Source organism: Ananas comosus, linkage group 2 (genome assembly GCF_001540865.1).
Source record: "Ananas comosus cultivar F153 linkage group 2, ASM154086v1, whole genome shotgun sequence".
Lineage (NCBI taxonomy): Eukaryota > Viridiplantae > Streptophyta > Magnoliopsida > Poales > Bromeliaceae > Ananas > Ananas comosus.
In genome coordinates, this window is record NC_033622.1 from 14,102,003 (window position 1) to 14,115,616 (window position 13,614).

Below are 13,614 nucleotides of genomic sequence, written 5' to 3' on the forward strand. Positions count from 1 at the left end.
TTATCAAGGAAGCGAGAATAAAATTTGAACCCCTTTTTTTTTTTTTTTTTTTTTTCAAATGGTGCATGCAATATGCCGTCTCATAATTATGTAGTTTTTTATAATATAATTATTTTTACTATTAGTTAGACATTTTGCACCTTTCTGAATAACAACTATTTTATAAGTACGTATTGAAAAAAATAATGTGGATTTTTAATGAAGATTAAATGATTAAAATAAGATTAGATAGCTACATAGGAGATGTGTCCATATTATTGTCAGATTATAAAAAAAACAAAAATAGTAAAATTATATCAATTTGAAATTTTGTTCTCGGTCGGAATGACCCTAACCATGTTGTTACTCGTGCACCTTGGAACAAAGACTTGAGAAAATTTAAAGATGTAACAAAGTGGTTTATCACCAGCTAATGCCATGTCCAATGCATGATAAATTCAAATTGTAACGCAATGAAAATCACTCACTGGATCATTTGACAGGTAACGTAAAGATAAAAACACTTAATCAGAAATACAATTGTGCAAAAATATTAAAAAATATATTTATTAAATTTTGAATGAACTAATTGAGGCCCACGTTCCCTTCCTCTCCATTTGCTTCTCTCTCTCTCTCTAAAATAATCTTCCAATCAATACGCGTTATATTATTTATTCTTTCTCAACCAATTCAAATGAGACTAAACTAGAATTTTTTTTAAAAAAATTATATTATTGTTATTATTTTTTTCAAATGAGATTATACATAACATTAGTTTGCTTTGAATTAGAAAGTTTAAATATTAATAAGGAAGTTTTTAGATAAGAGCTAGCGCTAGATACAACCGTCAAGATCATTATTTTATGTTTAAAAAAATAAATTTAATTTAAAATATAAATAATTAAGTTTTGGATTTGACATTTCAAATATTAATAATCAATTTTTTTGCTAATTGTGCTATATATGGCCAGTAAAATAATATTATTAACTAATCAAATATTATAGATGACAAATGTTCCAAATTTTAAACATAAGCAGCGGAACTGCTTTTTTTTTCTTTTTTCTTTTTTTTTTTTTTTTTTTATAAACTATAAAGTATCCGTACGTAAGAACCGATTTGACCTTTACGACCAAAATATTTTCGCTAAAATCTCTTTGTATCGTCTTTAGTGCCAAAAAAAGGTGATTTGTAATGTGGCGAAATAAAAATGAGCACTATCCCTCGCAACTAAACCTTCTCATCTACGCTACTCATCTCAAACCACACACACACTTCCTCTCCCTCTTCCCTCTCGCGGGTTTCCCCCAAAACCCTAGACACTAAACCCTAATCTATCCTCATCTCTCGCCACCGGCGATGCAGGTGTTGGCTTGTGATCCATCGCCGCAGATCCATGGGTTCCGAGCGGCGGCGGCGGCGAGGCGCTTCGGCCGCCGAGAGATCGTCGTCGACGGGGTCTCATCCGCGTGCCGTAGGAGCAGCATCGCGTCGGATTCTGGTGTTTTCGAAGCTTCTTCACAATCCGAATGGATTTCGAGGTCTATTCTTGTTCCCGTTTTGAATCCCATAATTTAATTTGTCGTGCGTGACAATCTTGTAACAAGGAGATTTGGGATATAAAATCTTGTAGCAAGAAATTTTAGGGATGAACAATAATTAGTCCTTGATTACGAATAGCAGTCCGAGACATAGCTTTGTAGAAAGCTAGTTTGATGGGTATTTGTTTTGAGAATTTTGCTGTGCCCATGCACAGCTACGTGTCTGTAAAACCATAGCATCCGTGTGATTTATGGGGCTGCCATGAGATTCACGTAGAAAAGGTTTAATGGCCGGAGAACTTCTAAATTCTACATATACGTACGATTCGGGCGGCATAGCAATTTTCTTTTTCTAAAATCAAGCATAAATTTTAGAATGGCTTGGAAATATCTGTAAATGGCCCTTGGTTTCAAATGCATAAAAAATGCAGCTAATTTCATTTAATGATCTTGCATTAGCATTTGTCATGTATTTAAGCCAAGTATAGAATAATGTACAATCTGTAGAATAGTGTTGTCCAATCAAGAAAGAACCAACGCCAAGAAGTGAGTCATGATTGATGAGGTTCCTCTTTGTTGGTTCTTTCATCTTAGATTTCTTTTTTTCTTTTTTTCTTTTTATTGATGCCAGTGCATTGCAAATTTGTGTATTTTCCAGGTCATCTGACGACCAGACATTTGAATTTGGTGAAATGATGAATACCGTTATTCCATTCGCAACACGCCGAAAGCTTTTTGCTTCTTCAGCCTTCGGTTTTTGCTTGCATTCTTCAAGGTATTTTCCAGGTTCGGACTGTCTGTCATTTTGTATTCCTTTATTGATTTCTTTTAAAATATCAACTAATTCACATTTTTAGTCGGCAAAGAGCATATCACTAATGATCTGTGTTTGTGCTATCCATCTATATTCAAATCGAAGGTTTATGCACACTATCTTTAGTTGCATTTGACTGGGGACTATCTTGAAATGTTGATAAGGTTTTTTTAGGAAAACATGAAGAAATTGGATATATCATCAGTCAAACATGGAACTTATTCTTTATGGTACGCATGAGGATTTCCAATCTGCCTAGTACATGGATGGGGCTTCCCTTATTTCTGTCCTGTTTGGAGACATGTTTATGATGTTTACACTATCCTTTATATCTGTAAAAGTATAACGTGTAAACTAAAACCGACTAGATAAGCATATCCTACTGCTGTTGGTTTTACCATCTGCGTAAGATTAATCTACTAATCGGACTTTTACTTCCATGTTTAAATGAACGGTGCAATGGTCTCTTGATATGTGCACATCTAATTTTGGCTTGTATCTAATTATTACAACAAATGCTGATGAGTACGAACTTTGCAAAAGGAAACTTGTTTACTTATCATGATTTTTGACATTTTTTTCTGATAATTTTACGGTATTTGAAATTACAGCCCTTGCTCTAGGCGACACGTCTGTCAAAATCAAGGATGTAACTCCTCAAGTTTTCCCTTCTGGTCCACTCTTTGCTTCTGAGGTTTATTTCAGTTATTGATTTCTCGTTCCTGTCCTCTTAAAGAAGCCTTTTTTTTTTTATTCCGCTAATCTTGATGCTTACTGTCTAATGGCAGGAAAGGACTGTAGAGCTTTTTGAGAAGAACACTTATTCTGTTGTCAACATCTTTGATGTAACATTACGTCCCCAACTTAATTTAACAGGTGTTGTTGAGGTGAGTTTTATTGATTCTTTAGCTTACTTTCTTTATATAGCATTCTCAACAACTTTATACATATTCAACAACTATGTGTTTATACTTTATACCTTGATATTTAAGTAAAGACATCTGATAGCATGAGGACATCATCAACTGTCTTGAGAATGCGTGGTAATTTTTTGTTTTTAGTAGAGGAGACTACATATATGAATGATCAATGGGCGATCTTGTATAGCTTCGAATGCCTACCAACAGGGTGATGGGTTGATAAGAATAATTTCATGTACATCCGTTTCCTCTTTCATAATAGAAAAAAGTTCTTTCTTCTTCCTTTTCTTTTTTTGTTCTGGAGAAAACTTTCTTGGCTGAATATAGCTGAGCATTATAAACACTTCTCAAACTGTTGGGTATCAAGAGAGTTCGATTCGTATGAACAACAGATATGGTCAGATTTTTAGTGATAGAAGTTGTTCTTCATATTCTACTTCCAGGTTCCAGAAGGAAATGGTTCTGGAGTAGTTTGGGATGATTCTGGACACATTGTAACAAATTACCATGGTAAGAGATTTGGAGATGAGAGAATATTCCTGGTAATGTGCCAGGAAAATTTGACTTATCATTTCTTATATTTGTTTGTTCCTTATATTTTATTTTTATTTCTCTTTCGGAGTTGACGTCTTCTATCATGTTAGTGTTGATTTAGCAGATCTGAATCTTTGTTAATGATTCAAGAAAATTTCCTGTTCTTCAGCTTTTGCTTATTTGTTCACTTTCATGGTCTAGTTGTCGGGAATGCTCTGTCAAGGAACCCTAAGCCTGGTCAAGTTGTTGCACGTGTTAACATACTTGCCTCTGAAGGGTTGGTGTTTTTCATCAAAACTCTGGAAGTAATAGTTCACATATTTTGTTTGCTTAACCTATTTTAATCAGGTAGCTTGGAACTGTGATGTCTTTTTTTCTCCTTTTCTTTTTATGTCTTGTAAAAGGGTGCAGAAGAATTTTGAGGGTAAGTTGATCGGTGCAGACCGTGCTAAAGATCTTGCTGTGCTGAAGGTACAGAACTTGTTCAAACACATCTACCTCCTCAAATATCCTTACAATGACACAATTCTTAAAATTCTGTAGTTTTAGATTGTGTTTTTATGTGCATCATTTATATCTTTTTTTAAAACTGCAAATTTTCTACCCAATCTACCAAACCAACTGAATATCAGTCTTGTAGTCTTGTACACAATTCCTACTCTTATCATGCCAACAAAAGAACGATGTCCACCTATGATTTTTTCATGAAGGGAATATGACCTTTCCTGATGGTACACTTTGTTTTCATCCATATGCTGACTAGTGTGATTGTTATTCATCTGCTTGTGGAATCAATAGCTAAGATGACTTGTCTTACTTTTAATACAGTGTTACTCATCTGCTTGTGGAAACAATAGCTAAGATGACTTGTTTTATTTTTGATATATTAGTATTCAATTGTGTAACCGGTTGGTAGTTTACTGCTTACGTGAAACCCTTCCAAAGTCTTGTAGGCCTTATATTGTAGTTATATATGCAGCTAAATCCCACTCTTATTAAGTACTTCAAGACATGTATAATTATAGTATACCCTGCATTTTTGACGGATGTAGTTAGGAGACATGCATTCTCTTTCCAGACTCCAGAGATAATCCTAAATCGTTAATAATTATGTATACTTAATGTTGAGTCAAGAATCACAGTACAAATTGTTTTTTTGCTGTTTTTGGTAATAAAGCAACCTACTTAACGTCTTACTAGTGCAGGTCTTCTCTTTGATCGTCTAATTATGTTACCATGTTATAGGTGGAAGCTTCTTCAGATCTCCTGAAGCCAATTAATGTGGGGCAATCCTCTGCTCTTAAAGTTGGGCAGCAATGTTTAGCAATTGGAAACCCCTTTGGTTTTGACCATACTCTAACTGTTGGAGTTATTAGTGGACTGAACCGGGACATTTTAAGTCAGACTGGGGTAACAATTGGAGGTGGTATTCAGACAGATGCAGCCATCAATCCTGGGAATAGGTTTGCATTACTACTCTGCCACAAGATAGTTTCGATAGCTTAAAATCTTTTTTTTCCACCTTTTTGCATGTTGTTTCATGATTAGGAGATAATGTACATTTACAATTTCCTCTCATTCTCAAATTAGAAATCCCCCAACCAAATAAGAACTACAAATCTGAGAATTATCTGGATTTTTGTAGGCATTCTTATGATTAGTGATGTATGAATTATTTAACTTTTCATAATATATTCCTGACTGTATTCAAAACCTGAGGGAGCTCCAAAAGAAGGGTCATTTCCGCAATTAGCAGGCATATGATGTTTGTTGTATATGACTGATTATTCTTGCTGAAGAGAGGCATAGCCAAACTTTTGTATCCCTTAACTGCAGTTTCTTAACAAGTCAGAACACAGTTGAAATTAGTTTTACTTCCGTTAAGTTTTAATTATCAATTCGTCAATGAAATAATGTCTGGTCTGTAAAGTAATTTTAAGAGAAGATGGTAAAGGTTGTTCAATTAAACATTGTGCAGTGGTGGTCCCTTGCTAAATTCCAAAGGTCATATGGTCGGGATCAACACAGCGATATTTACGCAGACAGGTAAAGGCTTTTCGTCATTGCACTTTTCCTCTCTCTCTCTCTCTCTCTCTCTCTCTCTCTCTTTTGAGAGGTAATTTTTGGAACCAATAGGTTGCAAATGTTGATTTTTTCCCCCTTATTATCGTTCAGTGGAGATGGCATTCTCTATCTAGCAGCTTTACTCATATAATGGCATTTCCGCATATACTGTATAAGAAATTAATATAGTGGTGGCATGCACCAGTGTGGCTATTAATATGAGATTGAAAAGGCTAAAATAGATAACTAGTAGTATAACTAATCTTCTTAACTCACTTCATCTGAATGAAGTCAAATGGCGCACCAGAAATTTCTTGACTAGTGTAGACACCAAAAGATGCTTTTATAGTCATATTCTGTTCATATTCTGTTTCTTCAAATCTGTTCCTGATAGAGAAACATAATTGTTGCATTGCTAAGTTGCCAGTCTTGGTTTTGAAACATAATAAATCACTATCTTTGTCTCCTTTCATGTATATTATCTCTCTAATACCTCATGTGGTGGTGGTGGTGGTGGGTCCAATGTCAAATTGAAATTTATCTCGAGTATTTTTTGCATCACAGCTGCATGTGTAACTTAGGATTGTTCCACTCTTTGCATTAATTATCATGGCTGTTTTGATATTGCAGGGACTTCTGCAGGCGTAGGCTTTGCCATCCCATCTTCAACTGTACTTAAGATAGTACCTCAATTAATCCTGTTTGGGCGGGTACATTAGCAGACATTTTTGGATATATGAAGTTGCTTTGTTTCTTTCTTGATTGCTTATAATCATGTTTTGTATCTATATACTACTGTGCATCAACACATTAGACGTATATTGCAAGTGATAACATGATTTTTAACAGAACAGATTAGAGAAATAAAGTGTAGAAGCCTTACTTCATTTGGTGCATTCCCCTTAGTATAGATCCTTTACTGCAGATTAGAGAAATCATTCAACCAAACTTAGATCTACACAAACTTGATTTACTTGTTAATTATCCTCATAGTAGCTATTGACTAGTTCTATTGACAATCTAGCTAATTCACTCTGTTTATCTAATTTTCTTTGTTGTTTTTATTGCTGGAAATATTTTAGCTTGACACTTATATTTTCATTCCCTCCTGCAATTCTTGTAAGGCTGTTCGTGCTGGTTTAAATGTGGAAATTGCCCCAGATTTGATTGCTAATCAATTGAATGTTCGGAATGGTGCTCTTGTGCTACAGGTATTCTGGCTTTGCTAAATTTTTTGGGCATTTTACTGCTTTATTAATAGAAGCTGAGAATACAAATTGAGAATTTCTTATGTATTGCTTCAGCTATTCTTAAATTTATCTTCTACTGCTATTTTAGGTTCCTGCAAACAGCTTTGCAGCAAAAGCTGGTTTGCTTCCTACGACGAGAGGATTTGCAGGTAGCATTGTTCTCGGGGATATCATAGTTGGAATAGATAATAAACCTGTGAGTGTTCATCCTGTTGCTCGTTTTCTTGTTTATTCTTTTCTTTAAGATTCTTGGTGTTTTTTGAGTTTTTTGGGCAATATCCTGGAATCTACACAATTTCCTGTTACATTCTTACTAAAGGAAATTACTATCAAATGAGCAGGTTAGGAGTAAATCAGACCTATTGAAGGCTCTGGATGATTATAATGTTGGAGACAAAGTTGTGTTAAAGATCCAGAGAGGTACTCAGAATATGGAGATAAGTTTGATTTTAGAAGAGTCAAGCATGTGATGGACATTTAAATCCCTACACCTTTAGATGACATTTAGCTATCTAGTTTGGTAATTAGTAACCGATTCTTCAGTTCAATCTAGGGAGGTCTTTAATTAAGATGAAATTATTTCAGAAGGGGCATGTTGTAGTTCATTTTGTAGCTTTGCTCCTTTTTTCCCTGTTTAAATAAGTAAATCCAGTTACTTTTGGCCAGTGAGGCTTGCGGGGAATGTGGACAAGCTCTTGTTGTACAGCTCAAGCATATTGTTGGTAAATTAAGTTCTTCTTAACTCACGCAGGCGAGTCTGAAACTCCAACCTTCTGAATAGCAATCTGGGTGACAAACACTGCTTAATGTAGCAATTTTTCGCACCAAAAAAGGGAAAAAAAAAACACTAAAAGAAATAAACTTTGGAAGTAACTATTAATTGGGAGCTTATATCTTCCCTACCTTGGTAAAGCAGTCATAAGGCGGGAAACACTTACTATGATTCTATGAATAAATATTATAAAATGCCTCGCAATTGATTTAACCAGGGGAGGCCAAATATCCAAAAAATAGTTTATCTAGCTATCATCTAACAATATGTGGCCATTCGATGACGTATTTGCACATTTTATGTATAATGATAACAAGTTATGCTTCTCACATATCTTACTGCAAATTATTTACCTTTAATCCATTACAAACTTTTTCATTTTAAAATCATATCGCGTTATTCCATTGTACTACCTTGTACTACCTCATACCAAGATTACTTGTACGCAGTTTTAATATCATACTCGATGTTTTAATGTAGCTTATACTCTGTTTCTTGGGATAAACAGTTTCCCCTTCCCAGAAGGGAAGTAAAGTTATTCCCACGTAGAAAATAACGTATGATGGTTTCGTCTACAATCTACGCAAAGTATTATCTTTGATACGGTAAGTATTCCCCTCTCGAGATAAGCAGCTAACTGCTGCAGCTCCTTTTCTTTTCTTTTCTTTTCTTTTTTTTTAACCCTTTCCTTTTTTAATTTTACTTTTTAAAAAAGTTAAAGTACAAAGCCACCTAGTGCTTAGGAGCCTCAGTTGGGCTTCCCTGGCCTGGACCATGACCATGACCATGACCAGGACCAGAATGTGTTGTATTTGGTAACTAGATTTTTTTATTTAGCTTAGTTCTTATGCTTAAAAATTCCTCATTTCCTCCAAGCTGAGTGGGATAATCTGAATAAGATGTGGTCTAGAGAGATAAAAGAAGGAAAATATAAAGATGAGGGGAAGGGATAGGTGATATATGGAAGGAAGCTTTATTCTTAGTTTCACTTTGGAAACTTTGAATGGAAGCTTGGGACCTAGTAAATCCAAGAAAAAAGGGGAGTGTTGGGGGTGCAACAATGATAAAAAAGAAAAGCATAAAGAAGCTCAAGAAGCACAAGAAACTAAGTACATTTGTCTTTGGCTGCGTGGGTAAGAGTGCTAATCGGTTCAAAGAGGGAATTTTCTAAAGCAACAAGGAGATCAGAGAATGCATAAAGCAAGAGCTTGGATTGTTTGGAGAGGGTCCTGTTCATTCCCCACACCCCTTTCTTCTTTTTTCAAAGAGTTACTTAGTGTGGGAGAGAGGTGAAGGAGACAAGGGAACCAGCATAAAGATTCCTACCTTATCAGGGATTGTGTTCTAAATCCCTTTATTCATACCTTGTCAGAACCTTCTAAAACAGCCTGAGTAGCATGCATATGATTGAAGTGAATCTAAGTTCTCAAGTGGTTTTTTGGGCCCCCCCTGAGCTTTTGGCTTTTGCACATACAAAATCACAATATATAACAACCAGCATGTCTATATTTAGAAGAGTAAGGCATTTTAAACTCTTAGAGGCTAGAGCTGCCTCTCTTGTTCCCTCCCTCTCTTCCTCTACCTAGAACCTCCTCTTTGGCCAAGTGGAGGAGAAATGAGTTTCCACACTCCTAGGCTACTGATCCTTCTTCTGTGTATTGGGCTACTAACTTTTCAAGTCTATGGTTTGAAAAAGAAAGATCTTGTCCTGAGAAGGAAAGAAGAAGATGGATTGCCACTGAAGAGGTCGCGCACCCTCACCGGTAGCGACGTCGTAAACTTGGATGCAAAGAGGAAACCAGCAACTGGATCTTCATCTGTTGATCCCAATGGAGTGTGCAAAAGAAGAGTTCGAAGAGGTTCTGACCCGATACACAACAGGTGCTGATCCATCAGAGAACAGGACGGAACGAATCATCAACAACACAAGACGTCTTCAAAGTTTCATGATCCGAAGAAAGAAAAGGTCTCATCACTTTCAATTTTTTCGCTGCTTTATCTTAAGTTGGTCGGTCCTCTTCTTGTTTAAACATTCAAAGTTTTTTGTAACAGAAATACTTGTACAGAGCTCCTAATGAAAAGGATGCTGCAGAGTTACAGCATCTCAAACACCTTTGTTTTGTTCTAAGATCTGATAAGTACGCAAATAGAGGATTACATTAGATGTTCGAAGAATGTTTCTTTCAGATATTAATATAGATATACATAGTTTAATTAGGTAATATATTCTTTATTCTTGTTATTTTGAGTCAATGTAGCAAGGTGTGTGCTATGTTGTTGTTCTAAGTTGATTACTTTTTTCTTGTGAGGTCTTAATATTGCTTCTTCTAGAATGATTCCTAACTTCAACAAATGCTGCCGAGTATGTTATGATGTAAACGTATCTAAATCCCGTAAATTGGAAGTAAAAGAATAAGAATCATATGGCCCTGAAAGAAGTTTGAGTTCCTCGCGATTCCATTTCTTGTCATTGAAGATGTACCTTCGTTAGAAGGAAGACTACATTCATTCTATCATATTAGTGCCGATCAGTAAAATTTGTATAAGAGATCCAATCGTAGAGTTCGTCTATTAACAATGAACTTACAGGTTTTAACCGATGTAAAGCAACACCCCTAGGAATTCGCAGGATCAAACTGTAGATCAAAACTTATGGAACTTCACCCTACTTTTAGTTATTGAGCTGTGTCCTGTAGTACCTCTTCTTCCTATGTAGCTCCAAATGCACAGACGAGATTTTTCGAGCAACTGCCTCCCATATCATCTGAACAGCATCTCCTTGCTTCGACGGGTACTGAAACTCAAAGTGATGTGCTATTTGCTTTAATCTCTGCCACATTTTAGTCCACTTGTCTCGTGTTGTTCCCCTCAGCACATTTACCAGAAAACCTTTCTTCACGGCATCTGAGGCACGGATAAAAACACAGAATTCCGAATAATCTAAAACATCCTCGAACGGGAGCTCAATGTCGTCACTGATAATGACAGGAACACAATGGCTCACAATGGCATCAAAGAGGCGATTCGAAGATGGGGTGTCGCCCGCAATATTTAGACAGAATTTCGATGAAGCCATTCCCCTGCCAGCATTTCTGATTCCGCCTTGACGAACAGTTCCGTAAGTGAAGTGGACATCTTTTTCATTCTTGAGAAGTTGGTAAAGTGTCTGACGTATCATACCGCCCTGAAACATCAATTTAATTAGGAAAAACAGAAAAAAAAAAAAAAAGTGACAGAAGTCACAAAGACTTCTGGAATGCATGGAAAGTTCGTGTTTTACTCCGATATTGAGACTCTATCTTTACACTTTCCACTTACAACCTTGAACATTTTTGTATTACAATTCCAACCTAGACTGTCAAATTTTTTTTAAATTTTCTTGCCCAATGACCATTTTAATTCTCCTGTAAAATAAATTTCTTAATTCAGTTTACATGGAACAGAATTAAGAAGGTCATTTTCCAGCGAAGTCAACAGATATCTTGTATTCTTCTTTTCAACATGCGGATAGAAATGCCATATATGCAAAAGTTAAGGGATTGAAGTGTTTTGGTGAATAGTTCAGCGATCGCGTCACAATTTTGTAGTAGCACAGGACTGCAGGCATCCATAGACTTCATCCAAGATTATATTTTGCCAGAAGCGCTGACAAATTTGGTTTTTCCTATCTAATTATAACATTACAGCGTCCAACTTCATGAAATGCAATGGTCCTGTCTAAATGAGATCTGGGCTCGTTCTTCGTAATCTAAATATGTAGATAAAAGAAAGTAGTTAAGATCAACATATTAGAGCAAACAAAAGTATCTAAAACTTACGTCTTTCCTATAAATCGCTCCCTGGAAGTAGGCCAATGTTCGACGCTTTTCAAAAGGGGCAGAATCATTGCCAACAGAATCCACAACATGCCTGTAAGGAGCAATAATATCCTTCTTCAAATTCGCGATCTCAACAGGGTATCTCCCAAAATCCGCAAGCACAAACATAGCGGACCCTAGCTTCCTCCGAGCTTCCAACATACTATTCGGATGGTGAGCCACAATGAGATGATCCCTTCCACCCCCTCTCCTCCACTCTTCTTGACTCCTCAAGTACTTCACCAATTCATCCTGCAAAAACCTATTCCTACTGACTTTCTCCCTCCCAGAAGGCTTAGAGTGTCGATTGTAACTCAAAGAAGAGAAGAACGGCACGAAGATCACATCCGCAAGACTAGAATTCGTCACTCTAACAGCACTGCAAGGCCTATCAAAGCCCGGAACAGTCGAAGATAAAAGGTCTAGGATGAGCCAGTATTCGATACTGTGCTGCAAATTCAGACCCCCCGGGTACCTCGGAATGCGATTTACACTACGAACATCCGGCCATATCTGATCACCTCGTCCTTTCCAATCCAACATTCCGAAGTGAAACTCGGGAGGAAGGTCATACATGTAAACCTTCAGCGTCTCGAACTTGGCATTTCGTCGAACACGAACCGGGCTTCTCGATGCGGGCCTCCTATTAATGAGAGGAAGCAGAGGAGGAGAAAACAAAGAGTTGAGGGGAGGGTTATCACTATCCCTAACTTCTGTGCTGGGCTCAGATGTCTTGTTGGCAAGAACCAGCATGAGAACTGTTTCAGGGATTATGTAGCTTCTGCTGGAGTTTTTCAGAAGAACCAAACAGGAGAAGATGATGAGGAAGATGGATAGAGATATAACACGAAAAAGGATCTTTCTTGTCACTGTTGAAGGTTGCATTGTTTTATCCAACATCTGAGTTGAATCAGTTTCAGCAACTTCTTCAACAAAAATTGTGATCAAATTCTCAGCTCCCTGTGGCTATTGAAAACAGCTGAATCACTAACAACAAGTAGGATTACGAAAAAGAGAAAAAAAAAAAAACATTTTTTTCTGCGCATACGAATCTACAAACCAAAGCTCTTATCTTATAATATCTATCCATTTAATCTGTACTCTTTGCGCATAAAAAGAAGCAAAAATAGAACCCCAAAAAAAGGAAAAGAAAAAAAGGGGAAACAAAAAAAAAAACTAGAGGATGGATAGAGCTGATTCTCCCCCAGCACATAGAGATCCAACAATCTCAAATTAAAAAAAAAAAAAAATTGAAAACTATTTAATACAATTGAGCCAAAAGGAAAAGATATTTGGGAAAAGTTACCTGATTAAGAGGATAAATCAAGCTATCAACATGAGAATAGGTGTTATCGCAATTTATTCGTAAGTGGGATTGGTAATAAATTCGTGACACAAGTAGATGGAGCATACAAAATTTACGATCTTATATAATAATTCCTCAAAAATAATTTAATTTTATTTTGGGGAGGAATATGGACGATCACGATAATAAATGCCACTCCCAAGGACCATGGTTCCGCTACATGAGTTCGCCGCACCGAATCTTTTATGCGGTCGGAAGCGGAATCATCGGAGGCTACGAATCTGAGAAGTGTCCACGTGTCACGTTTGGACCCACAAAACTGGCTCTGGAGCTAAAATATTATAAGCGGGTGCAATTTTGGGTGTTTTTCCTCTGTGGGGCTAGTGGTTGTGACGGCTCTAAAAGCGTGCGGGTGTGCCGCATAGATTATTTTATTTATTTATTTTTTTTTATGCGAGCATTTCCATTTCGCCAGAGTGAGATCACTTTCCTCTCCGTCTATGGGCGTGGTCCTTGCACCAAATTACTTATATTTTTTCAAGTTAATTATTTTTTTAAAGAAACAAATATAATAATAAT

The 13,614-nt window shown here is 36.4% G+C and overlaps 2 protein-coding genes across 4 annotated transcripts; one reads left to right on the forward strand and one right to left on the reverse strand.

The window, feature by feature from the left end:
- On the forward strand, window positions 1,161-7,846 carry LOC109724838 (protease Do-like 8, chloroplastic). Of its 2 annotated transcripts, XM_020253778.1 has the most exons (13): window positions 1,161-1,518; window positions 2,177-2,304; window positions 2,944-3,026; window positions 3,121-3,219; window positions 3,696-3,762; window positions 3,988-4,063; window positions 4,191-4,257; window positions 5,032-5,249; window positions 5,765-5,832; window positions 6,481-6,560; window positions 6,975-7,061; window positions 7,189-7,296; window positions 7,442-7,846. In XM_020253778.1, exons 1-13 carry the CDS (start codon window positions 1,337-1,339, stop codon window positions 7,568-7,570), a joined length of 1,392 nt encoding a protein of 463 aa, XP_020109367.1. In that variant the 5' UTR covers window positions 1,161-1,336; the 3' UTR covers window positions 7,571-7,846. The 2 variants fall into 2 exon arrangements, with proteins under 2 accessions (XP_020109367.1, XP_020109374.1); XM_020253785.1 differs by lacking the exons at window positions 1,161-1,518; window positions 2,177-2,304 and adding an exon at window positions 2,514-2,562.
- On the reverse strand, window positions 10,297-13,272 carry LOC109724826 (probable arabinosyltransferase ARAD1). Of its 2 annotated transcripts, none has more exons than XM_020253765.1 (3): window positions 13,036-13,272; window positions 11,691-12,689; window positions 10,297-11,056 (listed from the first exon to the last, which is right to left on the reverse strand). In XM_020253765.1, the coding sequence occupies exons 1-3, from the start codon at window positions 13,138-13,140 to the stop codon at window positions 10,544-10,546; spliced, it is 1,617 nt and encodes a 538-aa protein (XP_020109354.1). In that variant the 5' UTR covers window positions 13,141-13,272; the 3' UTR covers window positions 10,297-10,543. The 2 variants fall into 2 exon arrangements, with proteins under 2 accessions (XP_020109354.1, XP_020109344.1); XM_020253755.1 differs by having other exon boundaries at window positions 11,691-12,695; window positions 13,036-13,271.

Bases quoted from the DNA above. Each gene is read 5' to 3' on its own strand.
- LOC109724826 (XM_020253755.1), bottom strand. From the start codon at position 13,140: ATGCTCCATCTACTTGTGTCACGAATTTATTACCAATCCCACTTACGA. The intron at 12,696-13,035 runs GTAACTTTTCCC...TGTTTTCAATAG, and splicing joins TGATTTATCCTCTTAATCAG to CCACAGGGAGCTGAGAATTT. The intron at 11,057-11,690 runs GTAAGTTTTAGA...TTGATGTTTCAG, and splicing joins GAGCGATTTATAGGAAAGAC to GGCGGTATGATACGTCAGAC.
- LOC109724838 (XM_020253778.1), top strand. From the start codon at position 1,337: ATGCAGGTGTTGGCTTGTGATCCATCGCCGCAGATCCATGGGTTCCGA. The intron at 5,833-6,480 runs GTAAAGGCTTTT...TTGATATTGCAG, and splicing joins AGCGATATTTACGCAGACAG to GGACTTCTGCAGGCGTAGGC. The intron at 6,561-6,974 runs GTACATTAGCAG...AATTCTTGTAAG, and splicing joins AATTAATCCTGTTTGGGCGG to GCTGTTCGTGCTGGTTTAAA.